At 38.8% G+C, this 18,678-nt stretch overlaps 1 protein-coding gene across 10 annotated transcripts in view; it reads right to left on the minus strand.

The window, feature by feature from the left end:
• Positions 1-18,678, minus strand: part of PLCB4 (phospholipase C beta 4) — a 408,833-nt gene that overhangs the window by 41,634 nt on the left and 348,521 nt on the right. For all 10 annotated transcript variants that reach the window (XM_037990701.2, XM_037990697.2, XM_037990700.2 and 7 more), the window contains 4 exons: positions 18,400-18,564; positions 15,894-16,098; positions 3,288-3,376; positions 1,780-1,930 (listed from right to left, as the gene is read on the minus strand). In XM_037990701.2, coding sequence (XP_037846629.1) covers positions 1,780-1,930; positions 3,288-3,376; positions 15,894-16,098; positions 18,400-18,564 — 610 coding nt within the window. The remainder of the gene's footprint in view (positions 1-1,779; positions 1,931-3,287; positions 3,377-15,893; positions 16,099-18,399; positions 18,565-18,678) is intronic.

Consider the following 18,678-nt stretch of genomic DNA (forward strand, 5'->3'; position numbering starts at 1 on the left):
CAAATGACAGATGTGTGCATAAGGTCATCCCACATCTACCTTCCAGTCAACCTATCAGCTGATCACAGGTGCATAACAAGACACAGAGATTAGCCAAGCCAGTTTAGACCAACCAACCCAGTGAAACATGATCTCAATAAATGGTGGTGTCTTAAGCTACTAAAATTTGAGGTCATTTGTTATGCAGTGTAAGCTGACTGATACACCATCTGTCAGAATTCTTCCTGTCTATCCTGAAGCTTCTATTCACTCATCATTCTTCTTGGTTCAGACAGAACATATCTCTTCCTTCCTTATCCAGCTGAATTTCACCCTTTTTTGATTCAGATCTTCCTTATGGTCTTGTTTTACCATGTACTCTCTTTTGCATTTTCCTTGTTTTTCCTTATTAGTTCCTACCAACATGTTACTGTCCTCCAGAACAACCATCTTATGTCTTAAATTATGTCTCACATTTTTCTAACCGTGTTTATACCATCATCATCCAATCATTCCTGGTTCAACAATAATTTTGTAGTCTTCACTTCTCTGGACTTATCTACAGCATCTTTTCAAAACTAATTCTTCTTAGAACACGGACCTCTCTTTTTTCCCATTCATTCTGCCTTCTAAGTACACTTATTCTGTTTCTCTGTCCCTCCTTCTTCTTCTCTACCTGGCATAGATTTGTTAATTGCATATTTCTGCCCAAATGTATCAGAAACAGCTTGACCTCAGTGATATACAGGACCAAAATCATCTTCTTTACCAAAAGTAGCTCCTCCTCCTAACTCCTCTACTTCTCTCAATGGTACCATCTATCTCTGGGATTTTTCCGTGAAGTCTGAGTTACCACAAAGCCCCTTTCTTCCTAAGGCCCATATCCAAACTGCCAACTTATTTCTATTCTTCCTTCCTTTTGACAATTTCCAACTTAATCCAGACTTCCTTGTCCCTATCATTCATTAAACAGCCCTTTAGTTCCCAAGAAAATAGATCACTATATCTTAACTAGGCATGGTTCCAGGGACACACTGATAATGAGGTGTGGTCTCACCTGCAATAACCTCATTCTCTGGTTGTTAATACTCTATCAACACAACGTGATAGGTGTGTTATAACAGAAGCAGAAGTGTCATAATTCTTACCCAGCCCTTAGCATGCCCACTTTCAATGAATTCTTCTGCCAAGACTATAATTTTCTTAAAACACTCCTTTGACTCATTTCCCATGACCTCCTCAGGGTGACCCCAGAATTCTTTCCAGAACAGGAAAGATGAACTCCTTGCCACTCCCTATCAGCATTCTCCCTGCCCCCTTTCCCTCCAATACGGAATGGGCACCACCCAATCAAGGGATGTCTGACCAATTAGAATGGAAACCAATTAAAATAACCAGCACAGTTGTTTCCCTACACACTGGCTGATGACACCTCTTAATGATCTTTCTTTTCATCCACAGGTAACCACATGGAATTGGCCTTCAAATGCTCATTTGATAATTTTACAAACAAATAATCATGGGTGCTAAACATCTACTTATGGGGGGAAATTATCAGTATGAGAATGTAGAAATGTCCAATAGTGATAACTCTGTTGGTTCATGAGCCCACTGCCTGTCCAGATAAGTACCTATGGGAGGGTCTGGAAGAGAGTGGGGATGAATTAGTTAACATCACTGTGTAAAAGGTTCTTTCCCACAAAGAACTTCAAATTTATATATGTCCTAAAGCTATAGATATTGTACCCTATGTAATTAAGGTGGGTGCTGAAGAAAAGGAGCCCAATGGCTCTCTCTCACCTTTCTTGGCTTCCACACCAGAGGCCAGGGCAGCTGTGGTGGTTGGTCTGAGCTCAGAGCTACTCTGAGGGGTCACGTTTGCTTTGGTGGTGTTGGCCTTTCCTTTCTTGTCATTTTTGGAAGTGTCACTGGGCACATCGGCTATGTCACTCTAGAACAGAAACATTTACATTGACCCAAATGAATGTCACTCAAGGTCAAATATCTTGTACATTCTTTATTTTACTGAATCCAGTAAACTTCTACTATACCCTTCCTAGATGTCTACTCTCTTAAAGGCAAAGGATCCAGCCAAGGAAAGAAGATCCAACTTCTTAACAAGCAGAGAATACTTCCTCTTTTTCTAGCTATTGGAGAGATGCTACATCCATTCCAAACTGAGGAGTTTGGTAAAGAGAACATTTAAAAACAAAGAAACAACCCATGTGCGCACTGGAATGGGAGAAAGCTGGGATGCAAGGCTGGCAAACAGTGAAAAATCAGTAATAAATGCCATTTTCACTGGGCATGGTAGCTCATGCCAGTAATTTCAATGCTTTGGCAGGTCAAGGTGGGAGGACTGCTTGAGGCCAAGACTTTGACACCAACCTAGGCTACAGAGTGAGACCCTGTTTTGACAAAAAAAGTAAAAAAATTAGCCAGTCACAATGGCACGCATCTGTAGTCCCAACTGCTCAGGAGGCTGAGGTGGAGGGATGGCTTGAGCCCAGGAGTTTAAGTTCATAGGGAGCTATGATCACACTACTGCACTCCAGCCTGGGCAACAGAGCGAGACCCTATCTGTTAAAAAATAAATAATTAAAAATAAAAAGCAATTATCATTAATTCACTAAACTGGGATAACTGGTATTTTAGTGTATCACAGAAACGTCCTGTACGGTACAGTTTGAATATCTAAAATGCTTGAGACCAGAAATGTTTTGGATATCAGATTTTGGAACATTTGTATATACATAATGAGGTATCTTGGGGATGGGATCCAAGCCTAAACATAAAATTCATTAATATTTTATATACACCTTATACAGAGCCTGAAGGTAATTTTATACAATATTTTTAGTAATTTTGTTCATGAAAGAAAGTTTATGCACAGTGAACCTTCAAAAAGCAAAGGTATGACTATCTCATGTCAGCACTCAAAAAGTTTTGAATTTTGGAACATTTCAGATGTTGGATTTTCTGATTAGAAATGCTCCACCTACATTTTAAACTTTCCTAAAAGCATAACAAATGTTTTTCATTTTTTTTCCTAATGGGGAAGGGGTCCCCAGATGTGAGTTAAGGCACTGATGATGAAGTGGATTTTTCTGATGGCAGTCACATTTTATTAAACATGCCACACTTTTGTAGAAAGTCAACTATTATTGAATTGATGAGTTCAGTTTTAAAATTGCTAATTCATTACTCCTTAAATTTGCTAATTCATTACTTTATCTTGCTTTTGTAAAAACTGTTTGATAATCAAACTCCCACAACTTGGCCATCTTTAATCAACCATTTCTACTTACAGTTTCAATGCCCATAGCTCTCATTTGGTCTGCTCTCTTTTCTGTAATTGAGAGAAATTTCTTTGGATCTGATAAAGCATCCACAATATCTAGGGAAAAAGAAAAAAACCCAATGAGCTGTTAATTCTCTGTTTTACTGAAAATATTCAAGAAAACTCTGTTTAATAAACTACAATCCTGGATACCTGTTGTGCTTTCTGTTAACAATCTTTTCCTAGGACATAAGACACACTGAGGAAGGCACAGCTAGTTGCAGAAAACAAGAAAGGAGTAAAAGCAAGGGCCAAAGACCAGATGATGTTTTTATTGTCTCTTTTTTCCCTTTAGTTTTTCCCAATATGAAAGAGGCAGAGTGTCAGGACAAACCGAGTGAAGTGTGTGGGTTCTTGACTGTTTTTTCACTTGCGTGTGACTTTCAGCAAGTTGATTAATGTCCCCAGCCTCAGTTTCTTTATCTGGAAATTAGGGTGGATATCACCTGCCCTGCAGAATAATCATGATAATTCAGTGAGATGATGAACGTAAAAAGTACCTGAGGCACGTAGGTCTTATTTTTCGATACAGAAGAATAATACATATTCAAAGTCAATTTTGGTTCTATGGTAGACAAAATGAAATCTTTCTCTAGTGTTTTCTCAGGTATAACCTGAACTTAAAAGACAGTAGAATTTCATATTTTATATTAATGTCATTTGAAGATTTCAAAGTACTTTCAGAGTTGCATATAATTGTGTACAATTTACTCTTACTATAGAAGGCAAAATTGTTAACTTGAAACTCTCCATAATTTATACATTTTAAATACTGTGTAAGTTTATAAAGTTTTCCCTAATAGAATCATCTTCCTAATTACAATCTTAGGATAATTCTTAAGATAACATTCTCAGTACTTAGGGCACATAATTCTCTCAGTTTCAATTTTTTTTCTTTTCCTTTTTATAACAGAAAATAACATTTGCACATGGTTGGCCAGAGGCAGTGGCTCACGCCTGTAATCCCAGTACTTTCGGAGGGTGAGACAGTTGGATCACCTGAGGTCAGGAGTTCAAGACCAGCCTGGGCAACATGGTGAAACCCTGTCTCTACTAAAAATACAAAAATTAGCCGGGCTTGGTGGTACATGCCTGTAATCTCAGCTACTTGGGAAGCTGAGGCAGGAGAATCACTTGAACCCAGGAGGCGGAGGTTGCAGTGAGCAGAGATCATGCCATTGCACTCCAGGCTGGGTGACAGAGTGAGACTCCGTCTCAGAAAAATGAATAAATAAGTAAATAAATAAATAAATAAATAAATAAATAAAATAACATCGGCACGTGGTAAACATTCAAATATATAAAATGAAAAGTGAAAACTTTCTTTCCTGCGAATCCTATGCCCAGAAGGTAACTATTATTATCCATTTCTTGTATCCATTCAGACATTTTTTAAAACTCCAAATGGGTTCATAGTTTTCTGCACCATTTTTTAATGTCAGATATCTTGGGAAACAATCTCATATTGGCAATATAGCTCTAATACATTATTTATAAGGGCTGCTTAAACTTTCCATTCTCTGAATGGTGATAATTTATTATAATTAATTATAATATTAAGATAATTTCTTATAACAATTTCCAGTTGCCTATTGGTAGACAGCTTGTCCTTTTAGTTCTTTGCTATTAAAATATCATTGTAGTGAAGGTCTTTGAACATTCATTGTAGGGAATGCCTTTGAACATTTCATAGCATACCTCTACATATATTTATAGAATAGATTCTTAGAAGTTAGAATGATGGGTAAGAGTATTTGTCCTATGGTAGTTATTGCCAAATTGCACTCCAACAAAATTGCATCAATTGATTCTCCCAGCAGTGGCATGTGAGAAGGTCTGTTTTTATCACCCATGATCCCAAAGAACTCTTTGCCTCTCAACAACAGCTGTGGAAAAATTAGCTCTTAAATCTGTTCAGGAAAAAAAAAAATCACAGACAACAATTTTTGGCAAGTTAATATTCTAGGAATTTATTTATCTATTTTAAACTCTTTGTTATAAAACATCTCAAGTATACACAAAAGTGGAGAGAAAAGTACAATAACCGTTCATACATTTATGATGACAACCCAACAATTATAAACATTTGTTTGCCACATTTCCTTTATATTCCTTTCATTTTTTCTCTTTCTTCTCTGTTGAAATATATTAAAGTGAATTCCATATATCAGAACATTTAATTCCTAATAACTTGTCTCTGCAGCTCTAAATTTAATTTGGAGCCAACCATCCCAATGCTGTATCCAACAAAATTGGCATAATTCTTTACTATGATATAATACACAGTCCATCTTAATATTTCCCCTATTTATAGTTACATTGTTTGAATAAAGGTACCAAATTTCATACTATGTCTCTGATCATTTTGGCTCTTAAGTCAATTTTAATCTACAGCAATCCCTCTTGACATCTTTCGTTAAGGGTACTTCTATGAGGTGCTGTGACTTTATATGCATCGCATTGAGGGATATAAAGGCTGGTTGTCCCACTTGTTGTGATGCTAAGATCCTTAAGTAGGTTCAGGAGGTGGTAGCTCGATCTCTGCATCATACTGCTGCTATCTCTCTCCACAACCATTCGGTGAATCTCATGGCAACACTTTGGCTCCCAACATTACTTTTAGTGGTGCTGATGGTGCTGACATCTCTCTTCAGTCAGTAGTGTCTGGAGGAGACACAGGGTTTACCTCCATTGCTTAGAGAGGAAATGCAATGTTCAGAAGACTCCTCTGATGCCAATTCATGTCCTTTCTACTCAGCATCCCTCTGCCCTGTGGTCACTGGTCACCCACAAGGTGATGCTGTATTAGGAGAATCACATGGCTTTCTCATCGTCATCAGGATGCCATGAAGCGGGCATGACTAAGGTCCTTCAGCACATGAGGACACAATTTGACCAACCTAGACTTTTAGCGCAACTCTTTGTGCCTGACTCCCAAATGCCTCTTCCTGCCACTTGTCCACACCATTATGAGACAGAGTGAGGTTTAACTTGTATCCATTAAACCTTTCTGCCCTTCTTTGCAGGAGATATACTTGGTCTATGCTTCTCTGTACACTCCCACGTCGGATATGTTTTGTCAAGTATCCAATCCCAATGGCCCATTTCAGTGATAACACACAAGACTGGGTGGGTAGGAAACACTCGCTAATTTTTAATGGTATGTAATCAGTCTGGGGGCCTGAAGAGAGTATATGGCATTTTTGAGGAATAACTGTTAGTCTTTTTCATAGGAACAACAGATAATACTTTAATTACTTAAAACAAGTTACAGAATCAATAAAGAAAGACATTAAAGAATGAAATGATCCTTCTATCCTAACCAAGCAGTTTTGTATACTTTTGTGTAATTTTTGCACATGAATACATTTTTTCCATGGTTTATTTAGAGTTATATAACCTGCTTTTTCATTGATGCATATATTATATCTGCATAGTTCTGAAACTATTTTTAGTAAATGGGTAATGTCACATTGATTTTCTATATCAAACTATTCCCCACTGGTAGACACTCAGATGGGCTTTCAATTTTTCTATAAAAAGATGGATTTAGGAATATCTTAGTACAAAAAATGATTTCTTTGTCATTTTATCAGAAAGTTCATGGTTCAGTTAAATAATATAGCAGTTTATATAACTTACATGCCTGATAGGCATTCTTAACAAAATTTAGTCTTAATAAGCTTTAAAATAGTTATTGAAGAATGGTGAATGGAAGGAGTACTAAGAACATAAAGCAGAGACCGGGCACGGTGGTTCATGCCTGTAATCCCAGTACTTTGGGAGGCCGAGGTGGGTGGATCATTTGGGGTCAGGAGTTTGAGACCAGCCTGGTTAACATGGTGAAATCCCATCTTTACTAAACACACACACACACACACACACACACACACACAAATTAGCTGCGTGTGGTGGTGCAATCCCAGCTACTCGGGAGGATGAGGCAGTAGAATTGCTTGAACCTGGGAAGTGGAGGTTGCAGTAAGCCGAGATCATGCCACTGTACTGCAGACTGGGTGACAGAGCAAGACTCTGTCTCAAAAATAATACAAAATAAAAATTAAAAGCAGAATTAAGAGGGTGGAGTAGATTGAATAGTGTCCACCAAAACTTCCATCTACCTAGAACTTCAGAACATGATTGTTATGTATAAATAGGGTCTTTGCTTATGTTTTAGAAGAGGACTGAAATGAGATCATACTAGATGAGGGTGGGCCCTAAATCCAATCACTAGTATTGCTATAAGGAGGGAGAGAACATGGAGTCACAGGGAAGAAGGCCATGTGACAACATAGGCAGAGGCTGGAGTGGTGCAGCTTCAAGCCAAGGAATGCCAAGGACTGTCTGGAGCCAGAAAGAGGCTAGGAAGGATTCTTCCCAAGAGCCTTCAGAGGGGACATAGTCCTGCCCACCCCTTAGTCTCACGCTTCTAGCCTCCATAAATCTCTGTTGTTTTAAACCACCCAGTTTGTGGTTGTTACAGTAGTGCTAGGAAACTAGTGCAGAGGGAGAACAAGACAACTGTACATTTGATTGCCACAGTAATTGAGGGGAAAAAAATTCACTACTTAAATTCTTGGGGATGCATCTTCCATACAAAGTCATGTGCTTAAGTGTACAAGGCAGGCTTTATCATTAAGACCATGGAGGGTCCAGCAGGCCCTGGAGACCTCCTGCTGGAATCCCAGTGGTTTTCCTCCTGTTTATGCCACAATATCTTGGTCTCAGCTTCTACGGCTGATTCTACACAATCCTGACCTAGCTGAATCCACATACTGTCTTGTTTGTCATAGCCAAGCTGTCTGAGATGCTCTTGTCAGCCATCTGCTATAGGATTACGTAGATGTCACCTAAATGATACAACAAAATCAGAGCCTGCTGAAGATTTATCCATTAGCTGGATAAATATCATTGCTTAAATCTACCTTGAATTACCAATATTAACAAATCTAGACACTGTTAGGGACATATGATGCTAGATCCTAACATCCTGCCTTATTTGGGGCTTATTTTCTGAAACGTTTTATTTGAGAAGTTTTATTTGCAGTTAGATGCTGTCTTTCTTTACTTTTAAGAAATTACAATATACAATAATAATGCAATATAATGTTCTTGAACAAAATGCAACAAAAATATGAAAAGTGTAAAGTTAGGTTTGTTCAAATCAAATCAGATAAGACAAAAAATAGATTACAAAAGGACTAAATGCCTTGAGCAAGGCTAAAGTTAGCAGGCTGTTTGAAATGGATGCTTCATTCCTAGCAATTTCAAATAACAAAGTAGATACTTCTGGGACAATCATGTCCAATCCATGGCTCACAGGCCACATGTGGTCTAGGATGGCTTTGAATGTGGCCCAACACTAATTTGTGAACTTTCCTAAAATATTACAAGAATTATGCACAAACTTTTTTTTATTTTTAATTTTTTAATTTAATTTTTTTTTTTTTTTTTTTTTAGCTCATCAGCTATCGTTAATGTTAGTATGTTTTATGTGTGGCTCAAGACAATTCTTATTCTTCCAATGTGGCCCAACAAAGCCAAAAGATTGGACACCCCTTTCTAGGATGTTTAATTTGGTCATGTGGTGGCAGGTGTTCATTCTGTAGCTGGAGTTACAGATCAATGCAGAAGAATGGCATTTGAATACCGGGGACGGTTCTGACAAAAATTTTCTGCCAAAGTGCAAAGGGCTCAGTATTAGGGAGCCAAGGCCCATCTTGGCATCTTTAAGATAATTTTTCATTGTAATTCAGTTTCTCCACTGGCCAGGGACATACACATGTGAGACATATGGATAGGTAGATATGAAGAGTGCTGCATATCAAAAAAGGAAATTGATTTTTAATAGCCACATTTAAAATAATCTGTAAACAGAGAATGAAAAGCTGTACTCAAATATCTCATACTTACCTACTTGTGTAACTGTACTTGAAAAATGGCATTTATTGTTTCCTTGCCTCAGCTCAGAAAAATAACTTGAGGAAGTGGTTAAATACATCGGGTATATTCTTGGCCAAAGTTTTGCATATTCAAGTAAACCCAGCATCTTTCTTTGGTGCCAATATGACATTTCATTGCACTTCCTTCCTTTTATCGGGGAATACTGTGGCTGCCTATTTCCTGTTTAGTTTAGAGTTCCACAGGATAAATCACTGCGACAAGAATTCATTTTCAGTGCTGATTAGCATCCACTGGCAGGTGAGTAGGCCTTGCTAGGGGGAGCCACACTGTACATCTAACAGGGTAAAGACAGATACATGCAAACTCCTGACTCTGCAGAACCACAAGGGTGGCCTAAAACACCCTAGATTCTTGGAGGCCCCAGCAGGGACTCCAGAACCTCTCTTTTTAAAAAGAAACCAGTCTGCTTTTTCTGATTTGGTTCTTTCATTAAAACTTAACTTAAAGCTTTACTTATGTGTTTTTAAAAACACCATCTATTTCTGGGCATAATGCCATTTCCATGAAGCTGGTCTCTCCTAGTAAAGACTTTCCATGTATGCCCTGCTTTTCCCCTCCCTCCCTCCCTCCCATGCTTCCTGACTTTCATACAGAGTTGAAAGCATCAATTTAGGTGTCTCTAAGAATGGAAATGAAGATAGCAATTCCTTAGTACAGACTTCCAGATGCTTACTCACTTTTCAGGAGAACTCGGTTGATTTTTGTTTGTTTAACTAATGCTTTTCAAATCATTGAGTGCCTCAGTGGTGAGCACTGCCTGCCCATGGCACCTACACTCCCCCTCCCCACCCCTATGTGTTCACTCCTGGCCCAGGTTCCCTCCCGTTCCGCTCTACTATTTCTAACTTACCAAGAGGTACAGGCAGAAGAAAAATACTTGTTCCCCTATCAGCTGCAATGTGGTGCTGATAAAGAAAGGCAAATCCCAAATCTATGATTTTGTCTTAGTCTTTTGGGTTCCTACCAAAAGATTAAGCATTTCTCAAACTGCATTTCCTAGAATGGTAGCAAACACAGTAGGTGCTTGGGCAACAAGATCCTGTGGTCAAATAAGATTGGGATATGCTTATGCTCTCTCCCTTCTCTTGGGCATTTACCGTACATCCCAGGAATCATGCAATAGATAAGCCTGTTTAAATTTGCTTAGTCTAGCAATTTCCAATGTATTTTACCATAATCTATCCTGCCCCCTTCCCCTCCAGAGCTTTTCTTCTTGAAGTCTAATATTTTCTGTAGCTCAGAAAGGGCCATAAGAAAGATATCATTGTGAATATGCAACTGGGTTTTTCAACAAACATTTAATAGAATATGACATTTTAGGCCCCGGAAGGAAGAGGACAGATAGAAGTTGTTTAAATTGCATCAGGAAGTCCTGAGATTATTTCCCAGGAATGGCATCTTAATTAAGAACATTCTTCCTTTGGAAACATCTGATATAAGAAACAGCCAACTAGCTTTGTGAAAATGGTTGGAAAGCAGCCCTATGAAAACGCTGGGCAGAGAAAACAAAAAACACTTCCCTACCCCTCAGGATGTATTTTTAATAATAGGGAAGGTGGAAAGGGGAAATGTACAAAGAAATAGAGGGCCACTTTTTGATGGGGTTGTTTGTTATTTTCTTGTAAATTTGTTTGAGTTCTTTGTAGGTTCTGGATAGATGAGTAGATTGCAAAAATTTTCTCCCATTCTGTAGGTTGCCTGTTCACTCTGATGGTAGTTTCTTTTGCTGTGCAGAAGTTCTTTAGTTTAATTAGATCCCATTTGTCAATTTTGGCTTTTGCTGCCATTGCTTTTGGTGTTTTAGACATGAAGTCTTTGCCCATGCCTATGTCCTGAATGGTACTACCTAGGTTTTCCTCTAGGGTTTTTATGGTATTAGGTCTAACATTTAAGTCTCTAATCCATCTTGAATTAATTTTCATATAAGGAGTAAGGAAAGGATCCAGTTTCAGCTTTCTACTTATGGCTAGGCAATTTTCCCAGCACCATTTATTAAATAGGGAATCCTTTCCCCATTTCTTGTTTCTCTCAGGTTTGTCAAAGATCAGATGACTGTAGATGTGTGGTATTATTTCTGAGGACTCGGTTCTGTTCCATTGGTCTATATCTCTGTTTTGGTACCAGTACCATGCTGTTTTGGTTACTGTAGCCTTGTAGTATAGTTTGAAGTCAGGTAGCGTGACACATATACACCATGGAATACTATGCAGCCATAAAAAAGGATGAATTTGTGTTCTTTGTAGGGACATGGATGTAGCTGGAAACCATCATTCTTAGCAAACTATCACAAGAACAGAAAACCAAACACCACATGTTCTCACTCATAGGTGGGAACTGAACAATGAGATCACTTGGACTTGGGAAGGGGGACATCACACACTGGGGCCTATCATGGGGAGGGCGGCAGGGGGAGGGATTGCATTGGGAGTTATACCTGATGTAAATGACGAGTTGATGGGTGCTGACGAGTTGATGGGTGCAGCACACCAACATGGCACAAGTATACATATGTAACAAACCTGCACGTTATGCACATGTACCCTAGAACTTAAAGTATAATAATAATAAATAAATAAATAAATAATTAAAAAAGAAATCATAAAAAAGAGAAAATACATTTAAAAAAAAGAAAAAACAAGAAATAGAGGGCCACTTCGTCTTCCCTTACGTAAAATACTTGTAGAAGAGAAGGCAAAATTTATTATTGCAGAAGTAAAGATCAGCACTGCCCGAGGAACAAAGCGCTGGGAGGTTCATGAAACACAGCTGGGAGTGACATTTCCATACAATGCTGAGGCCCCACAGATTCCGGAAGCAAAGCTCCAACTCTCTTATTTGCTCCCCTCCCTATCACTCAGTAATTATGAAAGAAACACAAGTGACAAAACCCACCCAAAGCCACAGTGGGTGAAAAACAAATACTGACACTCGTTTCATTGTTATTAGCCCTGGAACTGCTTCCTGTCTCCAATGGCAGTGTCTAACAATGATAAAGCCTTGCAATGGGCAAATGCCATCTACGGTGGCATTGGCACCTACAGATACAGCAGCAAAGATAATCCCAGCACTCGGGAGTCTCATTGGATTTGACAAAGGAAGAATGCTCCTAGCACCCAATCTAGTACTTCTATTTGTGTATGACAGAGGGAGTAAAAGACGAGGTTGTTTTTCTTTATGTTTTGTAGCAAAATAGTATTGAAAAAATTAAACCAAGGTTTCATTATTCATTCCTAATCATCTGTCCTAAATGTTACCTTTTTTTTTTTTTTTTTTTTTTTCTGATAGTTAAGAGACTGTATTGTTGGACATTTTGCATCCTGGCTGCTTAGAAACAGCCAGGAAGGGTTCAGAACTCATGGTAACCATCACTGCTCTGTTATTTCTTCGTGTCTTTTGGGAGTTTTTGTTTGTTTGTTTGTTTGTTTGTTTGAGACAGAGTCTTGGTCTATCATCCAGGCTGGAGTGCAGTGGCGTGATCTTAGCTCACTTCAACCTCCACCTCCCAGGTACAATCAATTCTTGTGCCTCAGCCTCTGGAGCAGCTGGGATTGCAGGCATGTGCTACCATGCCTGGATAATTTTTATATTTTTAGTAGAGACAGTGTTTTTCCATATTGGTCGGGCTGGTCTTGAACTCCTGGCCTCATGTGATCCACCTGCCTCGGCCTCCCAAAGTGCTGGGATTACAGGAATGAGCCACCACACCTGGCCAGTTTTGAGAGTTTTTAGGCTACAGAAACGAGAAGGAGAAGGAGAAGGAGAAGGAGTTGCACTCAAATTCCTGCCTCTGTTTCCTGAGGGGCCAAGAAAGAAAACTTCAGTGTTTATCCATAACTAAATTATGGCCAACATAAAATGTAATCCTATACAGCTAATAAAAATATAAAAATATTTAATGACATGGAAACATATTCTAAAAAACAGATTAGAATTCCAAATGAGCGGTACGTAAGATTTAATTTTGTTAAAAGTGAAACAGAAAAGGCCAGGCGCAGTGGCTCACGCCTGTAATCCCAGTACTTTGGGAGGCCGAGGTGAGTGGATCACCTGAGGTCAGAAGTTCAAGATCAGCCTGGCCAACATGGCGAAACCCTGTCTCCACTAAAAATACAAAATTAGCTAGGCATGGTGGTACATCCTGTAGTTCCAGCTATCGGGAGGTTGAGACAGGAGAATCGCCTGAACCCAGGAGATGGAGGTTGCAGTGAGCCGAGATCGTGCCATTGCACTCCAGCCTGGGTGACAAGAGCAAAACTCTGTCTCAAATAAATAAATAAATAAACAAACAGGAATAAATGAGAATGGAAGTAAACAATAGCTGTCTCTGGGCAGTAGATTTGTGAGTGACCCTTATTTGATCCTCTGTGAAAATCCACACTATCTTTCTTTAGCTAAATATAAACTAATGATGTATATTGATGAGTTTCTTTGTTTTCTAGGAAAAATTTTAAAAATTCTTTTTTTCTAGAAAACGCTGAGTGTGATGGTGCTGAGCTTCATTTTGAACTTGTTCCTGTGGAATGAACAGGGAATATCAATACTTCAGGGAACACAGACTATAGATTTCCTACCTCACTGGTTCAGCACATAAATACACTGAGACATGAATGTGGGGCGTTGGCTAAACAGAGAAAATATAAATATATTTTGAATAAGTCAAGCTAGAAAGAAGATCAGAGATTTGGAAAAAGACAGTTCTCATATTCTTCTTCTGTTATCTACAGGGAAGACCCTGACACCTCATAATGTCTGTCCCTGGTTTCTTCACTTATGAAATAGATGACCAGAGAATTTTGAATAAATTGTATTTGAATGTCAAATCTGGTTAAGGCGTCAACTGCAGAATCTCATCAATGGTACACAGAAATTTCAAATGCTTCTGATAAAAAGCAAGCAGCCACAATGACATGTTAGGAAAGAATACTGGCAGGACTAATATTAAAGAGATTAGTTTGGCTCAATACTTAAATACAACACTGCTAATAAGCTACATTGTAAATACAGATGTTTCTGCAGCACAGATCTCCCTGTGCTTGCATCCATTCTGAACAACCTCATGCTTTTGGATCTCTTTACATAAACCTCTTGGCATAAAGTAGAAGCTAAACAAATGATTTCTTTCCCTCTTCCATTCGAGTGGCTTAGTTCCCAAGAATGAATTAGAGTTTCAGTGGGAAGTTAACCCATGCAGAGGCAAAACTTGTAAATCTTCCATCATATGGGTTTATACAACTATTTCTAAAATGTGTGAGGTATTCCACAGTTCCTGCTTTCTAAGCTCAAGTATGTGGAGTATGATTTAACTCATCAGCTGATGCCCCATGGCCACCACCGTGCTGTGTTGCTGGCAGGTTTCCGAGGTTTGCCATAGGCTGCTGCTCCTAAACCCACCACTGGTCTCCAGTGCCCTTTTCTGATCCTCTTATCCAGCCTCACAGCACCCCTTTCCAGGCTTTTTATGGGTTATTGCCTCTATTACTGTATGTTGTAGCTTCTAATGAGCTTCCTTTTTTCATGAAAGACAAAGGAGAAGGAGGAAGGAGCCTGGACTAAGAGTTTTGGGATGGAAAAATACTCACAGCTTATTTTACTTTTTGACTCTGATATTAGACTGTTAAAGTTGTGGATTAGTTGCAGAAAATCTGCCCTCCAGAGAAGCATGCACTACTAAAAACAAACAGCAAAATTATCCCATATTCTCCAAACAAAATAGTGATGTGTTCCAGTAGAGTATAGAAACTATATCTGTATCTACAGACACCCCCCATCAACCCCCATGTGCTCATATATTTCTGAGCCTTGCTATGTCACGCACTCTAATGATAAAGCACCTCACAAGAATGCTATGAGGGAGGCAGTATTATTATCTTCACTTTGGAGGCGAGGAAATGAGGGGTTTGAGAGGTTACATCCTCTTCCCAAGGTCACCCAGCCAGCTGTGGAGAGTGAGGATTTGAACCCTTGGCTAATCGGATCATCCTGCTGTACTATTTCCTTACGGATAAATAGAATGACAATGTAGAGGATCTTTGCTTTCTTTTAATGTTATTTGCTTAGATGGGGACCATAAAAAGTTAACATGTTTGCATGTAAGCAAAATCCTATGATTTAATCTAGCTTTGGATTCCTCCCACTGATTTACCTTAAAGCATGTGGATTGATGACTGGGATTTTTTATGAAACTGAACTTTCTTATGGATTTGAAAGAAAATTCAGGCATGTTGATAGCTGAGTTCAATTTAAATCTTTTAGTGATACTATTGATAAGGTATCTATGATTTCACCTTATTTACGTCTTTTTTCCCCTAGTCTGACTGTCGGTGTAAGTATACTGTTCACAAAATGTGTTTGTAGAAATTGATAAACAACGTAAAATTACAGTACTTTAAAATAAGAAAGGGCTTTAAAGATAATCTAGCTTTGCACTTTCATTTCTTACTATGAAACCTGAGGTTATGATGTATTCTTGATGTATTCAAGGTGATCAGGGTTGGCAGCGTTAGCAGGAATAGATAGTATTATTACTGTTTTTTAAAGCATGGGCAAGATGTTTTATAATCTTATAATCTAGGACCTCATCTATATCATATTCTGTACCCAAATGTCTTACCTCCAAATCCATCAGGCACGTATGTTTTAAGAACAATATTGCAGAAAATTGTTGGCAGTGATAATGGTTTATTTCCCTCATTTCGAAGGGAAATGTGTCGGTATCCTGCTTGGAGGCCATCAAGCGGGAGGATCCTCTGGCCAATCAGCTTGTTGTTATCATCATACACTGCTATTCTCAAGACAGCCAGGTCTGGCAGGATCACCTGCGAAGAGAGAACGGGAATTTTCATTGATTTTTCCAATGCAGCGCCCAAGAACCACGACTCTACGGAGTGTGGACCAAATCCATGCTGTTCTTAAATGTTCCCTGATGTTGAAAGTAAGTCCATGATCAATCTGCATTCCCAAAAATGTACTGCATGAGCTACCGTGCCCAAGACACTGAGAAAAGCAATTGGAACATGTTTCCTGGAAATTATCTCATGAAAAATGTTAGATGAAATGAATGTTAAAGATTACTGCTTCAACCCTTGTGATTGATCCTTGTCCCCACCCATATAATGGATGAGAAAAACAACACACTGAGAAATCAAGCCACTTCCCTTGATCTCAGAGATATCAGTGACAGAGTGGTGTCTGGGAATTGGGGATCTTGAGGTCTAATCCTGTGATCAAATATCTGGCATGCTCCTGACGTCTCTATTTGTTTGTTTTTAAGAATATGAAAGGTATCTCTGAACAAATGCTTCATGCATAAGAGATAACTTTTATATATAAATTTGGGTCCTCCTTTTTCCTGGACTCCTTAGTTTCCAGCAAATGTTGAGATATCAAATAGAGTAAGATGTGGTAGCTAGAAACATTAACACACTTTGATTCCAAGACACCTACTCCTGCCATCCCCAAACTGAATAAATGAACATAAAATCTGAGTTCAGATGGCAGAAACCTGATTCAGTTACAAAACAGCAACATTACAAAAAGGGTATCCAATGTGTTTAATTAGGAATGCCTTTTTATTGGCTAAAAGCAACCAGGACATCTTACTTGATGTGAGTGCTATGTTTAGAGCTAGACAATGGATGGTTGCCTTTTTACATCTGGAGGCTATAATTTAATTCCAGCTTAATGAAGATGAAGAGGAAAAATCAGGGCAAATTAGCCAATTCCCTCTCTCTTGCTCCCTTTGCAGTGAATAGAGGGTTGGGCTTTGCCATTCTTGCCATGTGAGATTAGTGAAAAATACAACAATGACAAGAAAGAAAAAGTTTTTAAAGCGCTTGCTAGCAGTGAAAAAAACTATTTAACTTCTGGAGAACAGAGAAGGACTCAGAATTGGCAACTTATTTCTAGTGCCAGAACTATTATATATAAATACTAAGTTGGGTATTTCTTCATTCATCCAAAACATAAGAATACCTGAGTCAACTTTCTCAACTTCTAGAAATGTGAATAGGGATTATTCACTATGCCAAAGAACACTAGCCATAGTGTGTTAGCATGGGCTAGAACACTAGCGCATCCAGCTATAACAAATTGGAAATACCAGGGAAGGAAAAAACCAAATCACAGCTGTGTATGTAATTTACACCATATCCTGACAGGGACAGAGAAGAAGACAATGGGATGCAAAGGTTGTGTGGATAAGGGGATTCACATCCCAGGGTAAACTTAAATGTCAAAATGGCCTGTTTCATCAAACCTACATTGATCTCCCTTCATTTGGTTTCTGTAAGCCAGTTACTCTATTCTGAAATGGATAATCCCTATTTTGTTAAGGCAAGAAGCTGATTATTTGTGTTGCATGATGTACAAATGGAGCAGAACCAGCTGGAAATCTTGTGCCTAAAGAAGCAGCAAGAAATCATTTTGGTCAGCATAACAGAATAAGTAAGAAAGGTTAAGTGAACATTCTTGGAGACAGCACTGTCAACATGTGGATTTTCCACTGCATCTTCAATAGACAAAAAATAAACCAAGGGAAAAGGTGAGTAAGAAATTAAAAGCTGAACATGGGAAAGAATGGCTGTGATTGTTTTTAGAATCCAACACACAGTATTAGGAGAAAAAAGTAAAACACTAACAACAGCACAAGAAGGACAAGACCTGCAAGTAGGCAACAGGTACCACTCTTTCTGGAGACAGGACCGTGCCAACTGACCCATGCAGTGACGTCTACTGACCTAAATTTTGGAGTGCAGCATCTTACCTGACTACTTGGCTAAAGAAATAGTGTAAGTTACCAGTAACTTCCAGGGTAGGGAAGAACTCTCTAGTGCGCGATGGTGCCCACCAGCAAGGACTCATTCTAAAAGATGGCAAACCCAGAGCTGAGGCATTGCCATGCAGGAGATGGGCTCCTCCAAGGAGAAAGGAGAACCAAAAGGAGGGCAGGGCCAAATGGAACCAATGATCCTATGACAGCTACAGAAGTTAGCCATTAGGAGAAGAGAAAAAGAAGATGTTGTCGGTTGAATAAATGCCTCTGTATTGTGTAGCGTCTGTGAACTAAAACATGGTTCCCAAGTTAGTAGAGTAAGTTTGACATGCTGAAAATGTCCTACCTTCCGAAATACGAAAGACTCTTCATTGTAAACTGGATTTAGTCCATTATTCATAACCATACGAGTTCGGAATTCCTTTCGTATAGTGTCAGTGGGCAACCCATACATATCCACTTCTACATAGGTGCCAATTTTCTTATCTGATAAGAATTGACCTGATATAACCTGCAGCAGCACAGAAATAGAGCAAAGAGAAATAAACTCTGTGTAAGCATCAGTAGCAAAAAGTAATCAGGAAGCAAGAAATTCTGTCTTTTGGGTGGCAACAGGAATTTCAAT

The sequence above is a fragment of the Chlorocebus sabaeus genome, chromosome 2 (assembly GCF_047675955.1).
Source record: "Chlorocebus sabaeus isolate Y175 chromosome 2, mChlSab1.0.hap1, whole genome shotgun sequence".
In the NCBI taxonomy this organism is placed as follows: Eukaryota; Metazoa; Chordata; class Mammalia; order Primates; family Cercopithecidae; genus Chlorocebus; species Chlorocebus sabaeus.